Source organism: Caloenas nicobarica, chromosome Z (genome assembly GCF_036013445.1).
Source record: "Caloenas nicobarica isolate bCalNic1 chromosome Z, bCalNic1.hap1, whole genome shotgun sequence".
Lineage (NCBI taxonomy): Eukaryota > Metazoa > Chordata > Aves > Columbiformes > Columbidae > Caloenas > Caloenas nicobarica.
In genome coordinates this window covers 10757095-10776245 of record NC_088284.1, presented here as the reverse complement: position 1 = coordinate 10776245, position 19151 = coordinate 10757095, and the positions used below count along the sequence as shown (strand labels likewise).

Here is a 19151-nt window from a genome sequence, read left to right as displayed (position 1 = left end):
AACGCTCCCCCAGGGAGTGAAGAAAAGGCCATTTATCACCTGTGGGTAGCACCAGGCCACCGCGGTGATGCCATGACTGCACCAGCTCCCAGGGCAGGCAAGGGCTGGTGTGGGGGACAGTCACAGTGGGGAGGACAGGCTGCTTCCCACCCCAGCCCTGAAAGAACTTGGGTGAGAGCTTTAGAGGAAAAAAGCTCTGAAGTGGGCAGAAAGAGCTCGTAGTCAAACCTGGGGGCAGGACCCCCTTCCACCTTCCCAAAGCCAGACAGATGCAGCCTTCAAAGGCTGCATAGAGAAGGCTGCTGAGAAGGAAAAGGAAGCAAAGCACTCAATCCTGGGTAGAAGGAGACAATTCAGTCAAGAGCCAGGCCTGGGGCACTGCTGCTCCCCACAGAGCCATTTTCAGGAGGAATGCTCAGTTCCTTGCCTTCCCCTGCCTCACAGACAGGAGAGCAGAGAGCAAGGGGCAGGTCGTGCAAGCCGTTACATCTTGGGGGTGGCACATCTTGCTCCCCACAAGAGTGAGCCTGCAACTAGGGCTTGCCCCCTCCCTGCATCCTCAGCCCTCCATCCCACCCCAGGAAGACAAGCAGGAACAGCAGTGGCTCCCCAGTCCAGCTTGGCCCCAGGGCAGAGAAAGAACACAAGGAGGTGAGACAGCTGGACAAATTTATTATAAACTTAAAATGATTCATCCCCTTAAACATGTTCCACTGCCCACTCCCAGCACCAGCAGGGAGGGGTGCCACGGAACCAGACCAGGACCTGCTGCTTGGGCTCAGATTGTCACAGGCTGGAGAGACAGGGCTCCCCAGGGATTGTATCTGCCACAGGCTCTCCTGGGGCTGGTGCCTTGGGGCAGAGCCAGTCTGTGTTTGCAGTGTCACAGAAAGGAGGGACAACTACAGCACCTACATGCCTGGGTGCACCAGTCCAATGTCCTCACACACACTTTTTTTTTTTTTTTCCCCCTGCAGGTCAGCTCCCACCTTATCCAGCCCACTGACTGCAGGAGAGAGGTCTACAGACTCCTGGGCAAGGTGGAGAATGGCTGAGGGTCTTGCAAGCTGTCAGAGCCCTGAGCGGTGGGGAAGGGGAGGCAAAGGCTTCAGCAGTGCCTCCTTATCCCACCCCTCTCCTCTTCAAGGAGACATGACCCGCACCTCTGATATCCCCTATCGTGCTCAGCATGGGTGGGTGGAAGCCCCCTGAGGTGTAGGACATGTAGTGGAGGTAGGGAAGGAAACCAGCAATGTGAGTATTATCAAAGACGGGGAGGGAAGAGTCCCTGCCCACCAGCTGAGGCCCCCCACAGCCCCTGGGTACACCCACTCCCTGCTCAGTGCCACCAGGCTCAGAGAGGGATGGGGACCTGGGAGGGCTGTGCAGGAGCGGGAGCCCAGCTGGCTCTGCGCTCCAGGGCCAACTGCATGCTCCAGATGCTGAGGGGTCGCATGTAAGCCAGCGAGCGGTAGACTTTTTTCTCCCGATAGGCCTCTGGTGTCTGGAAAGCCATGCCCAGCTGTTCCCAAACTGTTCTGTAGCAGCCCTCAGCTGTGCGAAAGCCTTCCTCCACCAGCCCCTGCAGCAGAGAGAAGATGACCATTAGCCCATTGACCATGAAAGCACAAGGAGATAGAATCGTTTTGGTTGGAAGAGACACTTAAGATCATCACGTCCAACCAATAACCTAACACTGGTACTAAATCATGTCCTTAAGAAACTCAGCTACAAGTCTTTTAAACACCTCCAAGGATGGTGACTCAACCCCTTCCCTGGGCGGCCTGTTCTGATGCCTGACAACCCTTCCTGTGAAGAAATTTTTCCTAATGTCCAATGTAAACCTTCCCTGGTGCAACTTTAGGCCATTTCTTCTCATCTTATCACTTGCTACTTGGGCAAAGAGACCAACCCCCTCCACGCTCCAACCTCCTTTCAGGTAGTTGTAGACAGTGATAAGGTCTCCCCTCAGCCTCCTTTTCTCCAGGCTGAACAGCCCCAGTTCCCTCAGCTGCTCCTCATCAGACTTGTGCTCCAGACCCTTCACCAGCTTCATTGCCCTTCTCTGAACTCCCCCCAGCACCTCAAGGTCTTTCCTGTAGTGAGGGGCCCAACACTGAACACAGGATTCGAGGTGCAGCCTCACCAGTGCCCAGTACAGGGGGACAACCACTGCACTGGTCCTGCTGGCCACACTGATACAAGCCAAGATGCTATTTGCCCTCTTGGCCACCGGGGCACATTGTTGGCTCATGTTCATCCAGCTGTCAATCAACACACCCATGTCCTTTTCCACCAGGCAGCTTTCCAGCTACTCTTCCCCAAGCCTGTAGCGCTGCCTGGGGTTGTTGTGATCCAAGTGCAGGACCCAGCACTTGGCCTTGTTGAACCTCATACAATTGGCCTCAGCTGGTCCAGATCCCTCTGTAGAGATGGCACATGCCGAGGGGAGCAGCATCACAACTCACCTCCTGGATCATGGTGGCAGCCAAGGCATAGACAACGCCAACCCACACCTCACTGGACTGCACGCTGGAGGTGTCGGGCACCCCATCGGGTCTCATGCCATTCACCGCTCCCATGGTGCCACCAGCAAAGCCCATGACATTCTTCTCAAAAATGGTCTTGAGTGCACTGACAACATGACTCTTGGAGAAAACCTGGACAGAGAGAGAGGGCTTTGGGCTCAGCATTCATGCAGACCCCTCAGGCTGGATCTCCAGGGAGCAGGGTTAAGTTTTCCATTAGAAAGAGGTCACTTTTGCTCACTCAGTAAATAGCCACCTCAGGAAAATAACAGGAGGAAGTGCAAAAGCCCCTTTCCCCGAAAAGACAAAAAAAAAAAAAAAAGGCAGTTTCTCAACAGAAGAGATGCTGAACTTCCTCCTAGGGAGGCTGATAGCTCATCCAACTAGTGTGTCAGAGCCTCTCACCTTTAGTCACTGGCCAAACTCCCTTCATCTCCTGTGAGTTTGTTTTAGAAGCCCGGCCAACCACAACATCCTCATCTTGGTGTATGTTCACCACTCCTCATTTCTCAGGCTAACAACTATTTGAGGCTCAGACTTTCTCCTGGTAAAACCACTGTGCTGTTCTCTCAGCCCATCTGCACCAGCTACAAGAGGCATTGCAATGCCTGCCATAGGTGGGACACTGGCAAGAAGTGGCCAAAGGACAGTCTGAAATCAGCGAGACTGGAGCTATCTTCCTGCCAAAGAGGAAGATTACGGCAAAGCCAATGTTGTGGATACCAGTAGGTTTGTTTGGGTAAATGCTGGGAATTTTTGAAAGAAAAAAAAATTCAGCTTCAGCTCAGGGGAAAAACAAAAAGGGCTTAGTTTTGAGTGATTTCAAAAGCACTTTAATCCTTCCAGTTTTGTAATTGGATGATGATGCAAGAGTTCATGGCCTGGACCAAGGAGAGTTTGAGGTGAGAGAAGGGGCAGCATGGGGATGAAGAGGTTGGACTGAGATGCACGAGATACCAGACACAGAAAACCATCAGGTAAGAGACATTTGAAACTTTTATCCCAAGTGAAAGTTAAAGACTCACAGGTCAATAGTGCTCACTGGATAAACAGCCATTTCAGATTATCAGGAGGAAGTAAAAACCTCTCCCCTCTGATAAGGAGAAAAAAAAAAAAAAAAAGTTGTTTGGCAAACTAAGGCCAAGAGCTCAAAATAGTTACAAGAACAAACTGAAGTTTCATGTAAAAAGAAAAAGTAACTCCACAAGCCAGGAAAAAAAAAAAAATCCCAACCAACCCCACCTGAGCAAGAAAACACCTGCCAGACAAACAGAGAGCAGTGGAACAGCAACTCAGTGAGGACTGCATTCAGATGAAAGCCTCTGTGCACAGCTGGAAGTAATTAAAGCTCTGCACTGCCTTCGTTAGCGGTAACAGAACTAGGAAGTGTCAGCACAGCGGGAGTCACCACCGCAGTGAGAAAAGCACAGCTCCAGACTCGCTGATGTTGTAAGGGGAGGGCTGGCTCCTCACCATCCCACACCCACCTAACGGACATAACAAGAACTTTGGAGGGTGACCAAGATCAGGAGCCATGTCGCAGAGCAGTGATGACATCTGCTTGCAGGAAAGGGAAGAGCCAGGCAGCCCCGAGCTCCTCAGCGCAGCGCAGGGACCTGCCAGACCTTTCTTGCCAGTCTGGTGCCACCAGAGCCAGGGGAAGCAGGAGGTGTGATGACACCAGACTGGAGCTTGCCAAGGCAGCATGGGCAGCCCGACCAAACAGCATTGGTAGGTTCAAATGAAAGTCAGCAGATCACTTTTATCTACGCTGAAGCCAAGCATCCCACACGGTCATTTTCCCAGTGTGGTTCTGGAGATCAGTCCCAAGTGCTATTAGGGAGAAGGGGTCAGAAGAGGGGTAGCGTGAAGTAGTCATCTCTGGCAGAAGGTTTTGGGGTACAGTTTCTTCAGGACTGGGGTTACAGCTTTTCCTACTTTGTATTTCATTACTGATCTGTGCACACAGCAGGAAATCTGCTAATGAGGTTATAAACAGGAATGATGCCTACCAGGCAAGGGATCAAAATACATGGAAAAAAACCCTTGATCGTCATAGTAACAGAAGAGAGAAGTTCACAAGTCGCATCTCCAGTGAGCTCAAACCTCTCTAGCCAGCAGAGTGCCACCTTCAGCAACAAAAGTCTGAGGCTATGGAAAGGCAAGCGAGATTTTTGGACTGAACCAGGTCTACCATTTCCCCTCAAAAGGGATGTTTGGGTATTACTGCATGTGGTCTGGGCCAGATTCTGCCTGAAGACCCAGACACAGCCCCAGACCCCCAGCTCTAGGGACCCACACTGGGATAAATGCAGGAGGGCACAACCAGCACCCCTTTGTCGTTAAATCATAGAATAGTTTGGGTTGGAAGGGACCTTCAAAGGTCATCTAGTCCAACCTCCCTGCAATGAGCAGGGACATCTTCACCCAGATCAGGTTGGTCAGAGCCCCGTCCAGCCTGGCCTTGAACATTTCCAGGGATGAGGCATCCACCACCTCTCTGGGCAAGCTGGGCCAGTGTTTCACCACCCTCATTGTAAAAAAAAAAAAAAAAATATTTAAAAAAAATAATTTCTTCACCATGTCCAGCCTGAACCTCCACTCTTTTAGTTTAAAACCATCGCCCCTTGTCCTGTCGCAACAGGCCCTGCTAAAATGTCTCTCCCTATCTTTCTTATAGGCCCCTTTTAAGTGCTGAAGGGCCACAATAAGGTCTCCCTGGAGCCTTCTTTTCTCCAGGGTAAAGGGCATTGGGTAATGACATCCCACAACCTTCTGTTCCTCCCAACATATTCCATGTAGGACTCAGAACAATCTATATTATTGAAAATGCCTGCCAGGCTCAGACCTAAATGTCAACTAGATTGAACAATGTCTTTATGAATTTTGATGGGATAAGGCACACATATCTACACTACCTCTGTAGTTAGTTTGGTCTCAGAACGCAGAGAATTAGATATTTAGGCATTAAAGCATTCTAGTGGAAAATTATTTTAGCTATTAGCAATCCCACAGGTGCTCTCAGGAAAGGTCACTTGAAGCTCCTCTCCGGTACCAACAGACAGTGAAATGGTACATTACCCTCACACAGACAATCATTCCTTCCTTCAGTCACTCAAAGCATTTTGCTGTCCATTACCACCACAGAGAACTTTGGTCTGACAACTGCCTGTGGGTCATAAATAATCCATACAATGCTCTCCATTTCTCAGTTCTGTTCCAGGTATTGCATTGCCAACAGATGCTCTTACCATCCCATCAGACATGAAGAGCCTTCAACCAATTCTTGTCTTGCAGCTGAAGAGCAACAGACTTCAAGGCCCCAAATAAGCCTTAGTTCCCGCAGATATTTACATAGGACTTTAAACTGGGCAGCAAATTCCATTAAGAAAAAGTTTCATAAACTTTTTTTTCTCCTGTTTTTAAACAAATGGCACCTTTTCGAGAGTAAACCCCAGTAGGACCTTCCTCCAAGCACGCCAGAGCTGACCGCGGTTACACACCCCTGATGCATGGCCTCTTTATGAGCAGATTTTGGTTTAACGTGGGTTGTACAGATGCGCATCCAGCAACGTTCACTCAAGCATGCACCACTGCAGGGAAGCGGGCTGGAGCCCCCACACCAGCCCCTAAAGCTCAACCCACACCACGTGCCAGCCCTGCTGCTCTCCTCCAGGCACAGGTCCCATCCCATCCACCCTGCACTAGGCTGCCCCTTCTCTTACCTCAAACTCCCCCTGATCCAGACTGCAGGCCCCGAGAAACCACTGCCCAGCACACTGGTCTGACATGATGCTGCTGGAGGTGTTGCTCCCACTGCTGTCATAGTTGTAGTATTTACCTGGAAAACAAAGGCAGGAAAACAGTTTTAAATCCATAGTTTAGGACCCTGGCTCACATATGCTGTCCCTACACCCCATCCCATGAGGCAGACACATGGTAGCTTTTTCCAGAAGGTTCTCCTCCCTTTCCTTCCCCAAACCACCACACCTTTTCTGTTCCCTCCCTGGTACCTGCTCCTTCCCCTCTGCTTGGAGGGATGGCATGTCCCCTCTTTACCCCACCCCCTGTAATGCTCCGTGACCCTAGGAACAGCTGTCCCCCTCCCAGGGGACACATGGTTCCCCACCAATGAGTACCCACCATTCCAGAGCAGCCTCTCAAACGCCTCCTTGCCCTTCCTCAGGATATCCGTGTATTTCCGCTGGATCTCCACATCCCCAAGCACTTCTGCCATCTTGCACATCATGCAGACGGCTGCCAGCCACAGCCCACCGCAGTACGCGCTGCCAGAGCAGGAGAGCGGCGTCAGAAACATGGAACACTCCCTGGGTTGCATGGACCTCCCAGAAGATATGGCCACCACCAGCTCTGAGCTACCTTCCCACCCTGTGGTCCCCACCTCCAACCCCTACCTGCCTCTCCTGCTCACCTGGCTCCATTTACCACCCATGCATCATATGTCTGGTCAGCAAAGCCACCATTTTCGATGAGCCCATCGTTATCCGTATCAAACTTCAGCTCCGACTCCATCACAGCCTGTGGGAGGGGCAGGAGATGATCACACAGCCCCAGCTGCCCCTCACACTCTGCTCAGGAGCATCCATCCTCTTGGGATGTCACACAGCTCCCAACGCAGGTGAGAAGCGGGGGATGCCCCATGGTCTGATCTCCTCCCGGTACCTGGCAGACTGGCCACATGTCCCGCAAGTACAGAGAGTCGTGTGTCAGGTAGTAGTCACGGTACACCTGCAGTACAAACTTCAGGTTGAGGTCCTTCCAGTTGGCTGTGTCATGCATCAGGTAGGCATTGACACGCTGCCACGGCTCGTCAGCTAAGCAAGGAGGGAGCACATGCAGCAGGGCAGCAAGGAACAAACATCCCTTTTACTACCCGGGAGCAAGGTCCCATTGGTGCTGTGATCAGATAGCACTAAAATAACACGTTGCACCCTGTGCCACCTCCCACTACTGCTTGGCTTCCCTCCATCTCCTGTGTACAAGGTCTATATACTGTGATCTCCATTACTGCCCCAAACCTCATCCAAGCTTTTCATTCCCAGAAAACAATGTATTCCATGCACCACACCCCTTTCCCACAGCTTGGGAGCTAATTTCTCTGAAAATCATAGAATCATTTTGCTTGGAAGACACCCTCAAGATCATTAAGTCCAACAGTTAACCTAACACTGGCACTAAACTATGTCCTTAAGAAACTCAGCTACACCTCTTTTAAACACCTCCACAGATGGTGACTCAACCACTTCCCTGGGCAGCCTGTTCCAGTGCTTCACAACACTTTCTGTGAAAAATTTTCCTAATATCCAATCTGAACCTCCCCTCATGCAACTTAAGGCCATTTTCTCTCGTCCTATCACTTGTTACTGGGGAAAAGAGACCAACACCCTCCACGCTCCAACCTCCTTTCACATAGCTGCAGACAGCGATAAGGTCTCCCCTCAGCCTCCTTTTCTCCAGGCTGAACAGTCCCAGTTCCCTCAGCTGCTCCTCATCAGACGTGCTTCAGACTCTTCACCAGCTTCATTGCCCTTCTCTGAACTCTCTCCAGCATCTCAATGGCTTTCTTGTAGTGAAGGGCCCAAAACTGAACACAGGATTCAAGGTGCAGCCTCACCAGTGCAGGGGGATGATCACTGCCCTGGTCCTGCTGGCCACACTGGTACAGATACAAGCCGGGATGCTGTTGGGCATTTTGGCCACCTGGGCACACTGCTGGCTCATGTTCAGAAAGTTGTGTGAGCCATGCACAACCTCTGCTCCACAGCAAGCCCACCCAGACCCCTCACCTGGGTCCCCAATGTCGTGTGGCACCACGTTCTTCATCTTCACTGGGGCTGTCTGACCACCCATTAAGTACTGCCGGGGCTGGACATCCTCATTCACCACTGTGACAGCTGGAGAGGACACAGCACAAGGGACATGAGAAAGGCAACAGGCACTGCAGCAGCAAGCTCTAGGCAAAGGCAGGGCCACCAGCACACCAGGTTGCCCTTTGGGGCTCCTGCTGCAAGATCACAGCCCTCTGCAAAGGGCTGAGGGGACACCAGGCTGTTCCTAGTCTCCTCTGAGCAAGGCACATGCAACTGTCACCACCCCCTTAAGCAAGGTGGTGGCAGCACCCGGGCTGGGAGGGAACCCCAGTAGGCTCAGCCCTCCTGCAGCCCAACAAAGAGCTGTGTTCTACCAGTGGTTGGGCCACCACCAAGCAGCCTCCAAGCCCACAGAAAGCATCAGGGTCTGCAAACAGCTCCATGGTTCTCCTCCACGAGGGGCATAGACAGAGCTGGTAAAAGTGGGGACTCCCCCAGGGCAGGCAGAGCCAGCTGTGCAGCCCCAGTGCAGCAAGAAGTCATCCAGTGCTGGGCAAAGAGATGTTGAAAGGCAGCAGCGTCAGGGGTTTGCAAGTCCTGGGCCTAGCAGAGAAGCTGGAGGGGAATGCTAGCTCCATGGCACAGATTTCTGCAGCAGATGCTGTCCAAAATTCTCTTCTTCCCTAGGTGAAGACATCAGGCATCATGCCAGGGTCTCCTGGGTCACTCACCAATGTCATACTGCAGGCTGATCTGCAGCTTGGGCCACAGCATGACGAGAGCAAAGGAGGCGTAGAAGTGGACATCATAGGTGTTGTACATCCGGTACTCCTGGCCTGGAAGGACCGGGGAAACGGTGAGGGATGTGAGACCTGCTACAGGGAAGGGAAAGGAGGGGCAGGTCCTCCCTCCCACATGGCCCAGGAGGGTGGGATCTTTCCCAGCATGGGCAGGGCTCCCGTTAGAGTGGTTTTTATTCTCTACATATAGCATGCAGGGGTCTGGAGACGACCTCATGCCATATCCTACAGGACTTTGTCCTGTGAGGGGTTTTGCTGGAAACAGCACTGCTCGCTACCCATCAGAGTGTGAAAAGCATCCCCATGGCAGGTTAAAAACCACCAGTGAAAGCAACAGGGAGGGGCCAAGTTGGGACCATACATCACATCCCTTCGAGTTACCTTCCAAATAAGCAAACCTTCCGTACTCCTGCAGGACAGGGAGGAGGTTGGAGAGGCCAGACCCCGCCGGCCCCTGCAGGTCCTCAGTGCAGCAGTCTGGGGGCAATTCCACCCAGATGGTGCCCCCATCCGTCAGGAAGTATAACTCATTGAAGAGGGCTGACTTGTACCAGGAAGGCAGCTGGCTGCAGGCAAGAGGGAGACTCAACCACAGTAGCCAAGGTAGAGATGCTCCTGCTCTGGACCAGCCCCAGGAGGTGACCATGAGAGTGCTCCCATCTACCCTACCTGTTCTCCAGGACGGGCTTCTGCCACACTTCGATCTTCCTCTCCCACTCCTCGTAGTGTGTCAGGGCATGGTGTGACAGGGCAGGAGCAGCATCACCTTCACTGCCAAAAAAACGGGTGTACCGCCTGCAGAGAGGGGGCTTGGTGAGTATACCATAGGCTTAGGCTGGGAAGCCCACCCAGTCATGGGAGAGGGGCTGGACTGTAGTGAACACCACAGTAACACGACTGCTAGTGCAGGGGTGTTGAGAAGCATGGCTGCGGAGAAGGTCCCCTCCATGAGGTGGCAGGGCCACGGCCACAGGGAACAGGTGCCACAAGGCTCCCTAGGTGGCAATCAAGCCTAGGGGCAGGGAGAAGGGGGCTTTGGGGACGTGAGCCAAGCCCACTGGAGACAACCCACCCACCCACCTGAAGTGCAGCTTCTCCTTGGAGCCAAAGTGGATACCGGGCATGTCCCAAGCCAGCGCCAGCTCCAGTGTCCTGTGCCCCCGGGCGGGCACCCTGCAGCTGGCACACACTGCGGCTGCTGTCACCTCCCCCTTCTCTGTTGAGCTGCTTTTACCTGTTAGGACAAAAAAATTCACAAGTGGCCAAGGAAGCCTATGAGGGGGGTGACTGATGCTCCAACAGGCCCTGCGAGGGATACAACTATTCAGGCATGCCCCAGCCCCCTTGCAACCTGGAGGGCACATCCCCAGGGTTTTGAGTGATGACATTACCGCACGTGAGTAACTGCTTTTTGCAAGCAGGAAAAAACATCTGCCATGGGTGGAGGAGTTAAAGTCAAAGCAGAGGAACAAATCAGGCAGGAAAAGCCACCAGGAATGAGTGGAAGGGACAGAGCACTCCATAACTTTGTAACTGCACTGCACTCAGAGACACTCTGTGTGACTTTGTAGTGACAGTCATTGTTTCCAGCTTTTTGCAGGGTGCTTGAACTGTGCCTGTATGTAAGTAAAGCCCTGAGGCAGCTGGATAATTATATGCTAGTCCTGACATGTGGAGCAGGTAAACTCATTAAAGCAACAACTTTAACAGAAGCCCAGATCTTGACTATGATAATGCCTGGCAAGCATGAAGGAAAACCACATCCCAGTAGCCTGGAGAACTCTGAGTGCATCCAGGCAGGAAACTTAGTTTTCCAGAAATATTTGTGTAAATAATTTAATTTCATAATTTAAGCTTCAAGAAGTCTTGCAAAGGCCCAGTGCCAGCATCACTAGTTTGTCAGCATCATCCATGTTCAAAAGCTGGCAGAGACTTCAGGCAAATGGTCACCTTTAATCACAGGAAGAGGTTAGCAGCAAGTGCTGGGAGATGCCACCCACTTCAAGGCCAAGGGAATGAGCAGACAACTGAGGATGATGTAGAAGTATCAAAGGAATACCAGAGACCTTCAGGGAGCCAATGCAGTAACAAGGGAACAGTAAGTGATGGCAGCACCCAACCCAAAGGATTGCAAAATGCCCACTAGAATGAATCTGACAGGCCCCAGCTCGAAGACCTGGCAATAGGAACTCAGGGAAGGTGGCTGGGCATCACCCTGGCTACTCAGCAGAAATCTCAGCTCAGTGTGCAAGCCCACACAGACTAACGAGATATTGACCTGTGCAACTAATATAGCAGAGAGCAGCCTCAAAGTGGTGGCAACAGCTTTTGGAGAACCCCAATGAGGGCAGTGCGACAAGCAACAGGAAATTCAGACACAGGCTAAAGCTGGGAATGAAACACATCACCAAGAGCTTCCTGCTATGGCACCAAGGTGGCCCAAGGGAAGGAAACCCACCCTTGCTTGTGTGCCCTGGGCCCAACTACCAGCACAGCCACCTGTTCCTCCTGCTCCCCTCAACCCATCCCACAGAGGATGGAGGGACTCACCAGCTGGGGAATCCAGCTGTCCGTCCTGCAGGAGGTCCTGCCACACCTCTCTGCCTGACCCTGCTGGATTGAACGCCGTGAGGTGGGTGACTCCCACGCCAGCCTGGGGAAAGGAAGAGCATCATCAGGAGCTGGTACCTTTGAGGAACAGATGCAGGCCTGCCACCTCCGACAGTACGGGGATCCCAGACTCATCCCCTGCGTGCTACCCAGCAATGCTAACTCTAAACCTCCTCATCTGCTGTCCTGCAAGCTTCACCCACTCTCTCCTGACACCCACTCCCAAAGAAAGAGGCCTTAGCGAATTTTGAGGGTGGTAACACACTGGCCCAGGTTGCCCAGAGAAGTGGTAGATGTCCCATCCCTGGAGACATTCAAGGTCAGGCTGGATGGGGCTCTGAGCAACCTGAACTAGCAGAAGATGTCCCTGCTTATGACAGGGCGGTTGGAGTAAATGACCTTTGACGGTCCCTTCCAAACCAAATTATGCTATGATTCTATGACTTTAAGTCATTCCCCTGTGCCTGCCCCAGCGGTCAGGCAAGTGCTGAGGACCAGTGCCGATCCCAACCCACCACACGCACATCCATGCCAGCTGCCTGAAAGCAGCCACCCCACATTCAACGGGGCTGTACAACCCCCCCCGGCAGGAACCACACCACCAGTGCCAGCTCTTTACCTTCTCCCGGGCGGAGATGGCGAAGGTGAAGGGGTTGACACGTGTGCAGTGGTGCAGCAGGACTCCAGCAACCTGCTCACCCTCCTTCTCGAAGGTGAAGGGCTCATTCCAGTGCCCTCCACTCCTGTCCTCCTTTGTTCCTGTGCCATTCTGCAGGCTGAACATGATGGAGACATCCACGTCCTCATCCCTCCCATTCTCCACCTCCCAGATGAACACTCCCACTGGCAGGCTGGAGTCCTGGCAGAGACAGACAATACCATGTACAGGGCTGGTACTCCATGGTTAGCCATCAGAGCATCACTTCTCCTGCTGCTGGGAAGACTATGCAGGATGCAGAAGCAACAGCACTACAAACAACTTGGTCTCCAAGTCTGCTGCCAAGCTGGGGAGCATCAGCACAAGCGGAGGATTTTAGGGGGCAGGTAACACAAAATCCAGATCACAAGCCTTGGGCTAGCAAACCCCACACCGGCCAACGCACAGGTGGAAAGCAGCATTTACAGCTCAGAGGAGTGTCTCACCGCCCATCTACTCAACAGGCTGATACAGGCTCGCGTGCTTCGCTGGGGTAACAGGAAGGTCAGGCTTGTTGGCAGCGCAGCCTCCCGCCTTCGCCTGGGGCTGTGAGTGAGCAGGAGCAGCCTGCAGGAGCAGCGAGGCATCCCTCACTGCTGTCCTGGAGCTTCCGCATTGCTGCTGGGGTTTGTCCTGCCTGGGAGCATTACTGAGCGGAAAGACAGGGAAATGTTGGGAAAGCCCATCTAATAGGCAGCTCTTCCCTTAGGGAAGGCAGACAGAAACCAGCTAGAACACTCTCAGGAACACCCAGCCAACAAACTAATCCACAAGTCCAAGCTGAGGGTTTCCCAAAATGTTACCGCTGGATCCTCCAGGCAGTAAGGTCACAGCTCTGGACCGGCCACTCTGGGTGCAGAGGAACTGGGATGGTCGCAGGACAAAACCAAAGGCAGAGAAGAAGTAGTACAAGGAGTCAAAGCACATGTCAGAGGTGAAAGAAGAAGTTGCCAGAGCCAAGCACAAGGAAAAAGGGATAACCCTTCCAGCACCAACTGCCCCAGGAGAGGCAAAACCTTCCAGGGTCCCACTGCCACACACCTGGCAGTTGGCACTAAGGACGGGGTCTTAGGACAGGAAAGACCAGGTTGGGAAACAATAGCAGATTCCCCATCCCTGGAGACATTCAAGGCCAGCTGGACAGGGCTCTAAGCAACCTAATCTATTTGGAGATGTCCCTGCTCATGGCAGGGGGGTTGGACTAGATGACCTTTGAAGGTCCCTTCCAACCCAAACTGTTCTATGATTAACAAGGTGGTAAGCCTGGAAGTCTTCAGGCAATGCTGAGCTGGGCAGGAGGGACAAGGAACTCCTCTACTGCAGCATCCCTGGACACATGGCCAATGTTCAAGCGTCAAAAAATCCAGCAGTTTCAAGCCTCTGCTACCCAAATGGGATGCACTGAGCTCAGCCAGCCAAGGACCTATCCTGGGAGCATCTCACAGGACAGCCCTGTCTGTCATGTCAATTCTTTCCCCCTCCCATACAAGCAGCTCTGCCAAGTCCCTGCCAACCTGCTCCACAAGAGTCACGCTGCTGCAGTACGGTGTGGCCTGGAGTTCCCATGGAACAGGCTGCAGACACTGTGGAGCCATCACCTCCTTACCTTGTAGTCATGGGGGATGACAGGAGAGATCTGGCGGCAAGTAAGCACCACGTTTTGCCCTGGGAGCTCGTAGACCATCCAGGCACGAGGGTACAGGGCATGGTAGAATGCATAGTGGCCACAGTAGCCCCAGTTCCAGCCCTGCAGAGTGCTGGGTCTCTCCACAGACAGGACCTGCTGGTAAACTGTCTGCTCCTTGCAACGCAGGCACACCGTGAACTGGGGAGAGGAGCACATGGAGGGAGTGAGATAAGCCCAAGAGCAGAGGTCTCAGCACCATTCACACCACCCCTCGCAGACCCTGCAGCACCTACCTGGTCAGCAATGACTGTTTCGTAGTGATAAATGCCAGGGTTCAGCTGCCAGCGGCAGAACTCGCCCCGCCAGCCACGGGTGATGGTGCCTCCCCCGATCCCGCCCAGTGGGCACCCTGGCAAAGACACCTGAAATTAACACCCTTGCTCCTTTCTATGGTGGGATCTGCCCCACAGAGCCCCACATTCAGCTCTGGGGGCCCCTCAGCACTGCCCGCACCCCAGAAGTCCCTTGACCCACTCTCCACCTCCTGCACCTCGATGGGCCCATGTGAATCCCTTCCCACCCAGCACACTGGGTGTTGCACCACCCCAGTGCCCAAACTGGAGGCTGACCATAGATCTGCTGCAGAGGAACAGCACACAAGAGGTCAATGAAGGCAGGTTTCTTCTCTATGCGGGTCTTCTTGTACCACCACCTGAAGTATCTGCAAGGGAAAGAGAGGTATGAGAGCCCATGTCACTGGGCAGGATGTGACCAGCACATGTTGCAGCTGTCCCTCTTGTAGAGATGTACAACAGGAACCTGTGTCCCAGGTTGCATGGGGTGGCAGCCCCTGCCATCCACCTGCAGCGCAGATCGGTCAGCAGGCACAGCACAGGCAGTTCAGGGCTGCCTGCAAGGGCACAGCACAAAACCAGAGCACTCCAACAGCCAGTTCGTGCAGGGACAGAAGGCTCTCCCAGATGCCCATGGAGAAGTGGGAATACACACAAGGACCACCACCACCACCTCCATGCCTGGCAGGGCACGTCCCGCTAAGGAAGGTCTGAGAGTGGAGGCACAAGCCCAGGGAAACCATAATCAGCTTTTGGGATGTCAGCCTTACTCTTGCATGTCCCCATTGTCACACACGGCCCTACCACATCCCAGTGCCACATCCACAGGGGCAGGTGGCACAGGGCAGCCTTGCCCTGGAGAAGGTGATGCTGTCTGTCTGCAGGATCCTGGGGACCTACCTCTGCTCACACACCAGAAGCACAGCCGGGCAATGCCCATCAGACAATTTCTCACCCAAAGGCCTGGGAATCAAGAGGCACACCAGCAGGAGCACACTTGCACCTGGGTGTGCCAGCACCACTTTGGGCAAGAGGAGCAGGGCTGGGCTCCGACTCGGCTCTCGTAAAGGACTGGCTTTTGCTAATGAATTGCCTCAAATTAAATCTTCTACACAGAGACAATTAGCATATGGAAAAAAACTACGAGACCAGAAGGGGCTGCTGAACTTTCGCCAGCAGATAGACAGGCAAGACCAAACTGGCAGCTCCATGGCTCTGGGTGCCAGGAACCCCTGCAGTGGGCAACATCCCTGAGCTATCTACAACCATGGACATTGCATTGCAGAGAGGAGAAACCCAGCCCTGCCAGGAGCCCACAGCCTGTCCCACTCTCACAGCTCGTGGGGTGCAGAGCCCAGATGATGGGCAGTGGGTGAGCACTGAAACCCTTGAACATGTACCCCCAGGAGCAAGGGGGAGAGGCTCTTCCATGACACTCCCTGCTACTACACACTCCTCCCCAGAAAGAAAAAACAACAACAAAAAAACCACACACCCACACTTGCCTTTTCAGCTGCATGGTCACTGGACATTCACCTTTATTCGCCAACATGTGAAGTCCCCAAATCCCTCTCAGGGTGACATTTTCCAAGTCGCAGTCTCACAGGACCTGATGGCAGCCTGCTCTCCACTCCTGTGTACTCACCCTCATGTTTGACTGTTTAAGGACATTTTGCCTGCAGAGGTCCAGGGCATCACAAGAACCAGCCTGTCCTGCATGACTGCTCTGAATCAAGGCCTGCTGCTATCTTCGAGCTGCATCTGCTGCCACTGCTCTTCTCCCAGCTGAGACAGCCCTGGCTTTAGGCTGCTGAGGCAAGGTTTTGTCAGCGTGCTCCCTCCCTCTCAAGGAAATGATTTTTTTAATTTTTTTTTTTTTTAACCCAGCATCATGGAACCAGCTCAGCTGCTTCCCCAGCAGGTTTCTGGTGATGAGAAATAAGGTACCCAGGCAGAGCGGCTGCAGCATGGCCCAGTGGGGAATCTCAGCACCTTGGGAAAGAGGTGGCAGAGGGATTTCAGAAAGCAGTTTTTCCACAAGCACACAGCAGGAGAGGTTTGAGATTTATAGCAGCCACTGCCTGAGCTGTTTTGCCATCTCAGCAGCAAATTCTTCCCCTGCCAGCTTCCGCCAAAATCGCACAAGCAAAAAGGAAAAGGTGATGGGTGCCCAATAGCTGGCTATTAATAGCTCTGCCAGGAGAAAGTCTTCATGTTCTGCAGCATCAAAAGCTCTGCCAGGGCCAGAGAGTATTTCTTTCCCTTCAAATTAGCAGTGGATTTAAAACCTGTCCAGACATCACCTAGTTGTTCTGGATCCATGCCATGGCACACCAGCCACCTCTGTGGAAACCTACCTGCACCCACCCCAGCCCAAATGTTCGCATGACCTTTTCTTTCCAGATTTGCAGCTGTGGGTGTCCTCTCGCAGGAGTTAAACCAACGAGCCTTAATTAACAAAAATCACAAATCAGGGCTATCAATGCCACCGGCCATGCCAACTGCAGCAGGGGCTGGTACAGCAGGAGAGGACACCCATCAGCCAGAGGGTTAACTCAGCACAATGCCACGTCAACCCAGGATGTGATGGCTCCCCTGCAGGTCCTAGACTTCCTCAGCTGGAGACATGCAGCAACCCCAAGGCACTTCCAGCCATCTCAGGAGCTACAAACACCTGCATCAGGTCACTCTACACTTGATGCACCAAGTCATGCCAGACTTTGAGAGCACCTCTGGCACAGAGGCCCCAAAGAGAAGGGCTGCTGCTCACCACAGGTCATCTGGGAGAGGGCACGCCAACCTACAGGGCTCCAGAGGTTCAGATCCCTGCACCGTGCTGTGGGACCAAGCTCCAGGCTCCTCTTGCAGCACCAGCACCCAGGTTTCATCCAGCTGGCTGCCTCCACCAGGCAGACACACGGCTGCCCACCAATGCCAGGAGCATGCAGCCTCCCACGCGGCCTCACATCCCTGCATTAGCTGCCCTTTGCCAGCCAACACGGCTGCCCTCGGGCTTAAATTCAAACCCAAGCAGGTATTTCTCGCCACTCTGGCCCTTCCTCTCCTCCACTCTCTAGGCTGGAGTCTCCTTAAAATGAAGCTTTGCCCTGCACAAGTATTTTGAGATCACAACCAAATTACCGCCTAAATTTGTACAAGGGGAAGATACGGTGGTTTGACTATTAGCTTCTTCCTGAAAAGCCCTTAAAGCCTTTTTCTAGGACCGATACAAGACACTTCCATCCTGAGACCCCAGTGAGAACAGGCCAGGAGTGGCCTCCCCAAACTTGCATGGAGGCGATCACCTCTCCTCCTTACTCACCCCACCAGAACTTCATGCATTTCCACGTGTTCAGCTCATCCCAACCTACTGTGGCAGCCTTTCCAGCCACTTTTATCTCCCGCTCACAACCCACATTCTGCCTTCCTTGAAGCCCAGGCTCACGCCAGGGATGTCTCAGGTCAGACTGGCGTGCTTTGCACCCCGAAGCGATTTGCTATCTCGTCCTTCATCAGGCTTTGCAGGAACCAGCTTTGCAAGCAGCAGCCTCTGAGGACATCGAGCAGGAAAAAAGCTCAGAAAATGGAGGCAGGAGAGATAAAGCAAGCGTAAGGAAATAAATCACACTGTCATCAGTTTCAATATTCAAAGAACACAAACACCACCAGCATGCAGGCAGCAGTTCCACAGGTTAAAATAACATGCCTATTTCTCATGCGCATTTTTCCTGGTTACTCTCAGCTCACCCTAACACAAATTCGAGAGAAGTGCCCATTCCCAAACCTGCCACAGCACACAGCATTTCAAAAACCCTCCCAATTAAACTCGAGTTTAATCTCCATCTGCCAAAAGTCGCCTTATGGAAGGGCCAGAGCACCTGACAAGAGGAAGATGCGGCAGTGCTGGGCACCAGCAGCAAGCCTCGGGGGGGCGAGATGGGGGTCCATCCCCCGCCATCACCCCTAGAATCGATGTCCCAAGCCCTCCCAGCTCCTGCTCGGTTTGGGGGAGTGTGAGCTTTGGGTGCTGCCCCTAAGCCAGGTTCAGACGCTCTGCACCAGTGCTCCCAGTGCTGGCGCCAGGCAGGCGGGTGGGTGCTGACAGCTCGGGGCGGGAAGACAGCGGCTCCCTCCAGCCCGGGGCCTTCCGCGATCCGCCGTGCTCTGCCTTCCGTGCAGCGGGGCACCGCCGCCGCCTCCCGGGCCGAGCCACCCTCAGCGCCGAGGGGCTCAACCGCGGCGCGGTGCTCCCATACCCTACCCCCGCGAGACCCCCTTGTCCCCCCCACCTCCCGGGATGCTCCCGGTCCCCGTTTCCCCCCATTCCTCCCCCGTACCGCAAGCCGAGGCCGATGTGCCGCAGGATCTCACGGAGGGACAGGTCGCCGGCGCTGTAGGGCTGCCACGGCTGCTCGAAGCGGTGCGCCAGGCAGACGCGCCAGCCGAACGCCGCCACGCCGCGGCCCCGCGCCGCCCCCTCGTACCGCTGCACCAGCGGCCCCGCCGCCGCCTCCGCCGCCATCGCCGCCCCCCGCCCCGCTCGCGCCCTCTTCACCGCGCGCGCTGCCGCGCCACGCCCCGTCACGCCCCGCCCCCGCCCCCGGAGCACCGGCGCCCGGCGCGCCGCCGAGTGCGTCCGGAAAGTCGGACCCGCCCCGCCGCCGGCTCGACCTGCGATCCCAATGGCGCCCGAGGGAGCGGCGCC

At 54.0% G+C, this 19151-nt stretch overlaps 1 protein-coding gene across 3 annotated transcripts; it reads right to left on the bottom strand.

The window, feature by feature from the left end:
* Positions 1-663: 663 nt before the first annotated feature.
* Positions 664-18968, bottom strand: GBA2 (glucosylceramidase beta 2). Of its 3 annotated transcripts, XM_065657001.1 has the most exons (17): positions 18784-18968; positions 14723-14814; positions 14387-14502; positions 14073-14291; positions 12389-12628; positions 11710-11812; positions 10240-10393; positions 9829-9954; positions 9541-9725; positions 9091-9195; positions 8336-8443; positions 7212-7363; positions 6961-7067; positions 6672-6814; positions 6254-6369; positions 2469-2660; positions 664-1582 (listed from the first exon to the last, which is right to left on the bottom strand). In XM_065657001.1, exons 1-17 carry the CDS (start codon positions 18966-18968, stop codon positions 1355-1357), a joined length of 2571 nt encoding a protein of 856 aa, XP_065513073.1. In that variant the 3' UTR covers positions 664-1354. The 3 variants fall into 3 exon arrangements, with proteins under 3 accessions (XP_065513073.1, XP_065513074.1, XP_065513076.1); XM_065657002.1 differs by lacking the exons at positions 14387-14502; positions 18784-18968 and having other exon boundaries at positions 9541-9743; positions 14723-14803; XM_065657004.1 differs by lacking the exons at positions 14387-14502; positions 14723-14814; positions 18784-18968 and adding an exon at positions 12913-13115 and having other exon boundaries at positions 9541-9743; positions 14073-14133.
* Positions 18969-19151: the final 183 nt, after the last annotated feature.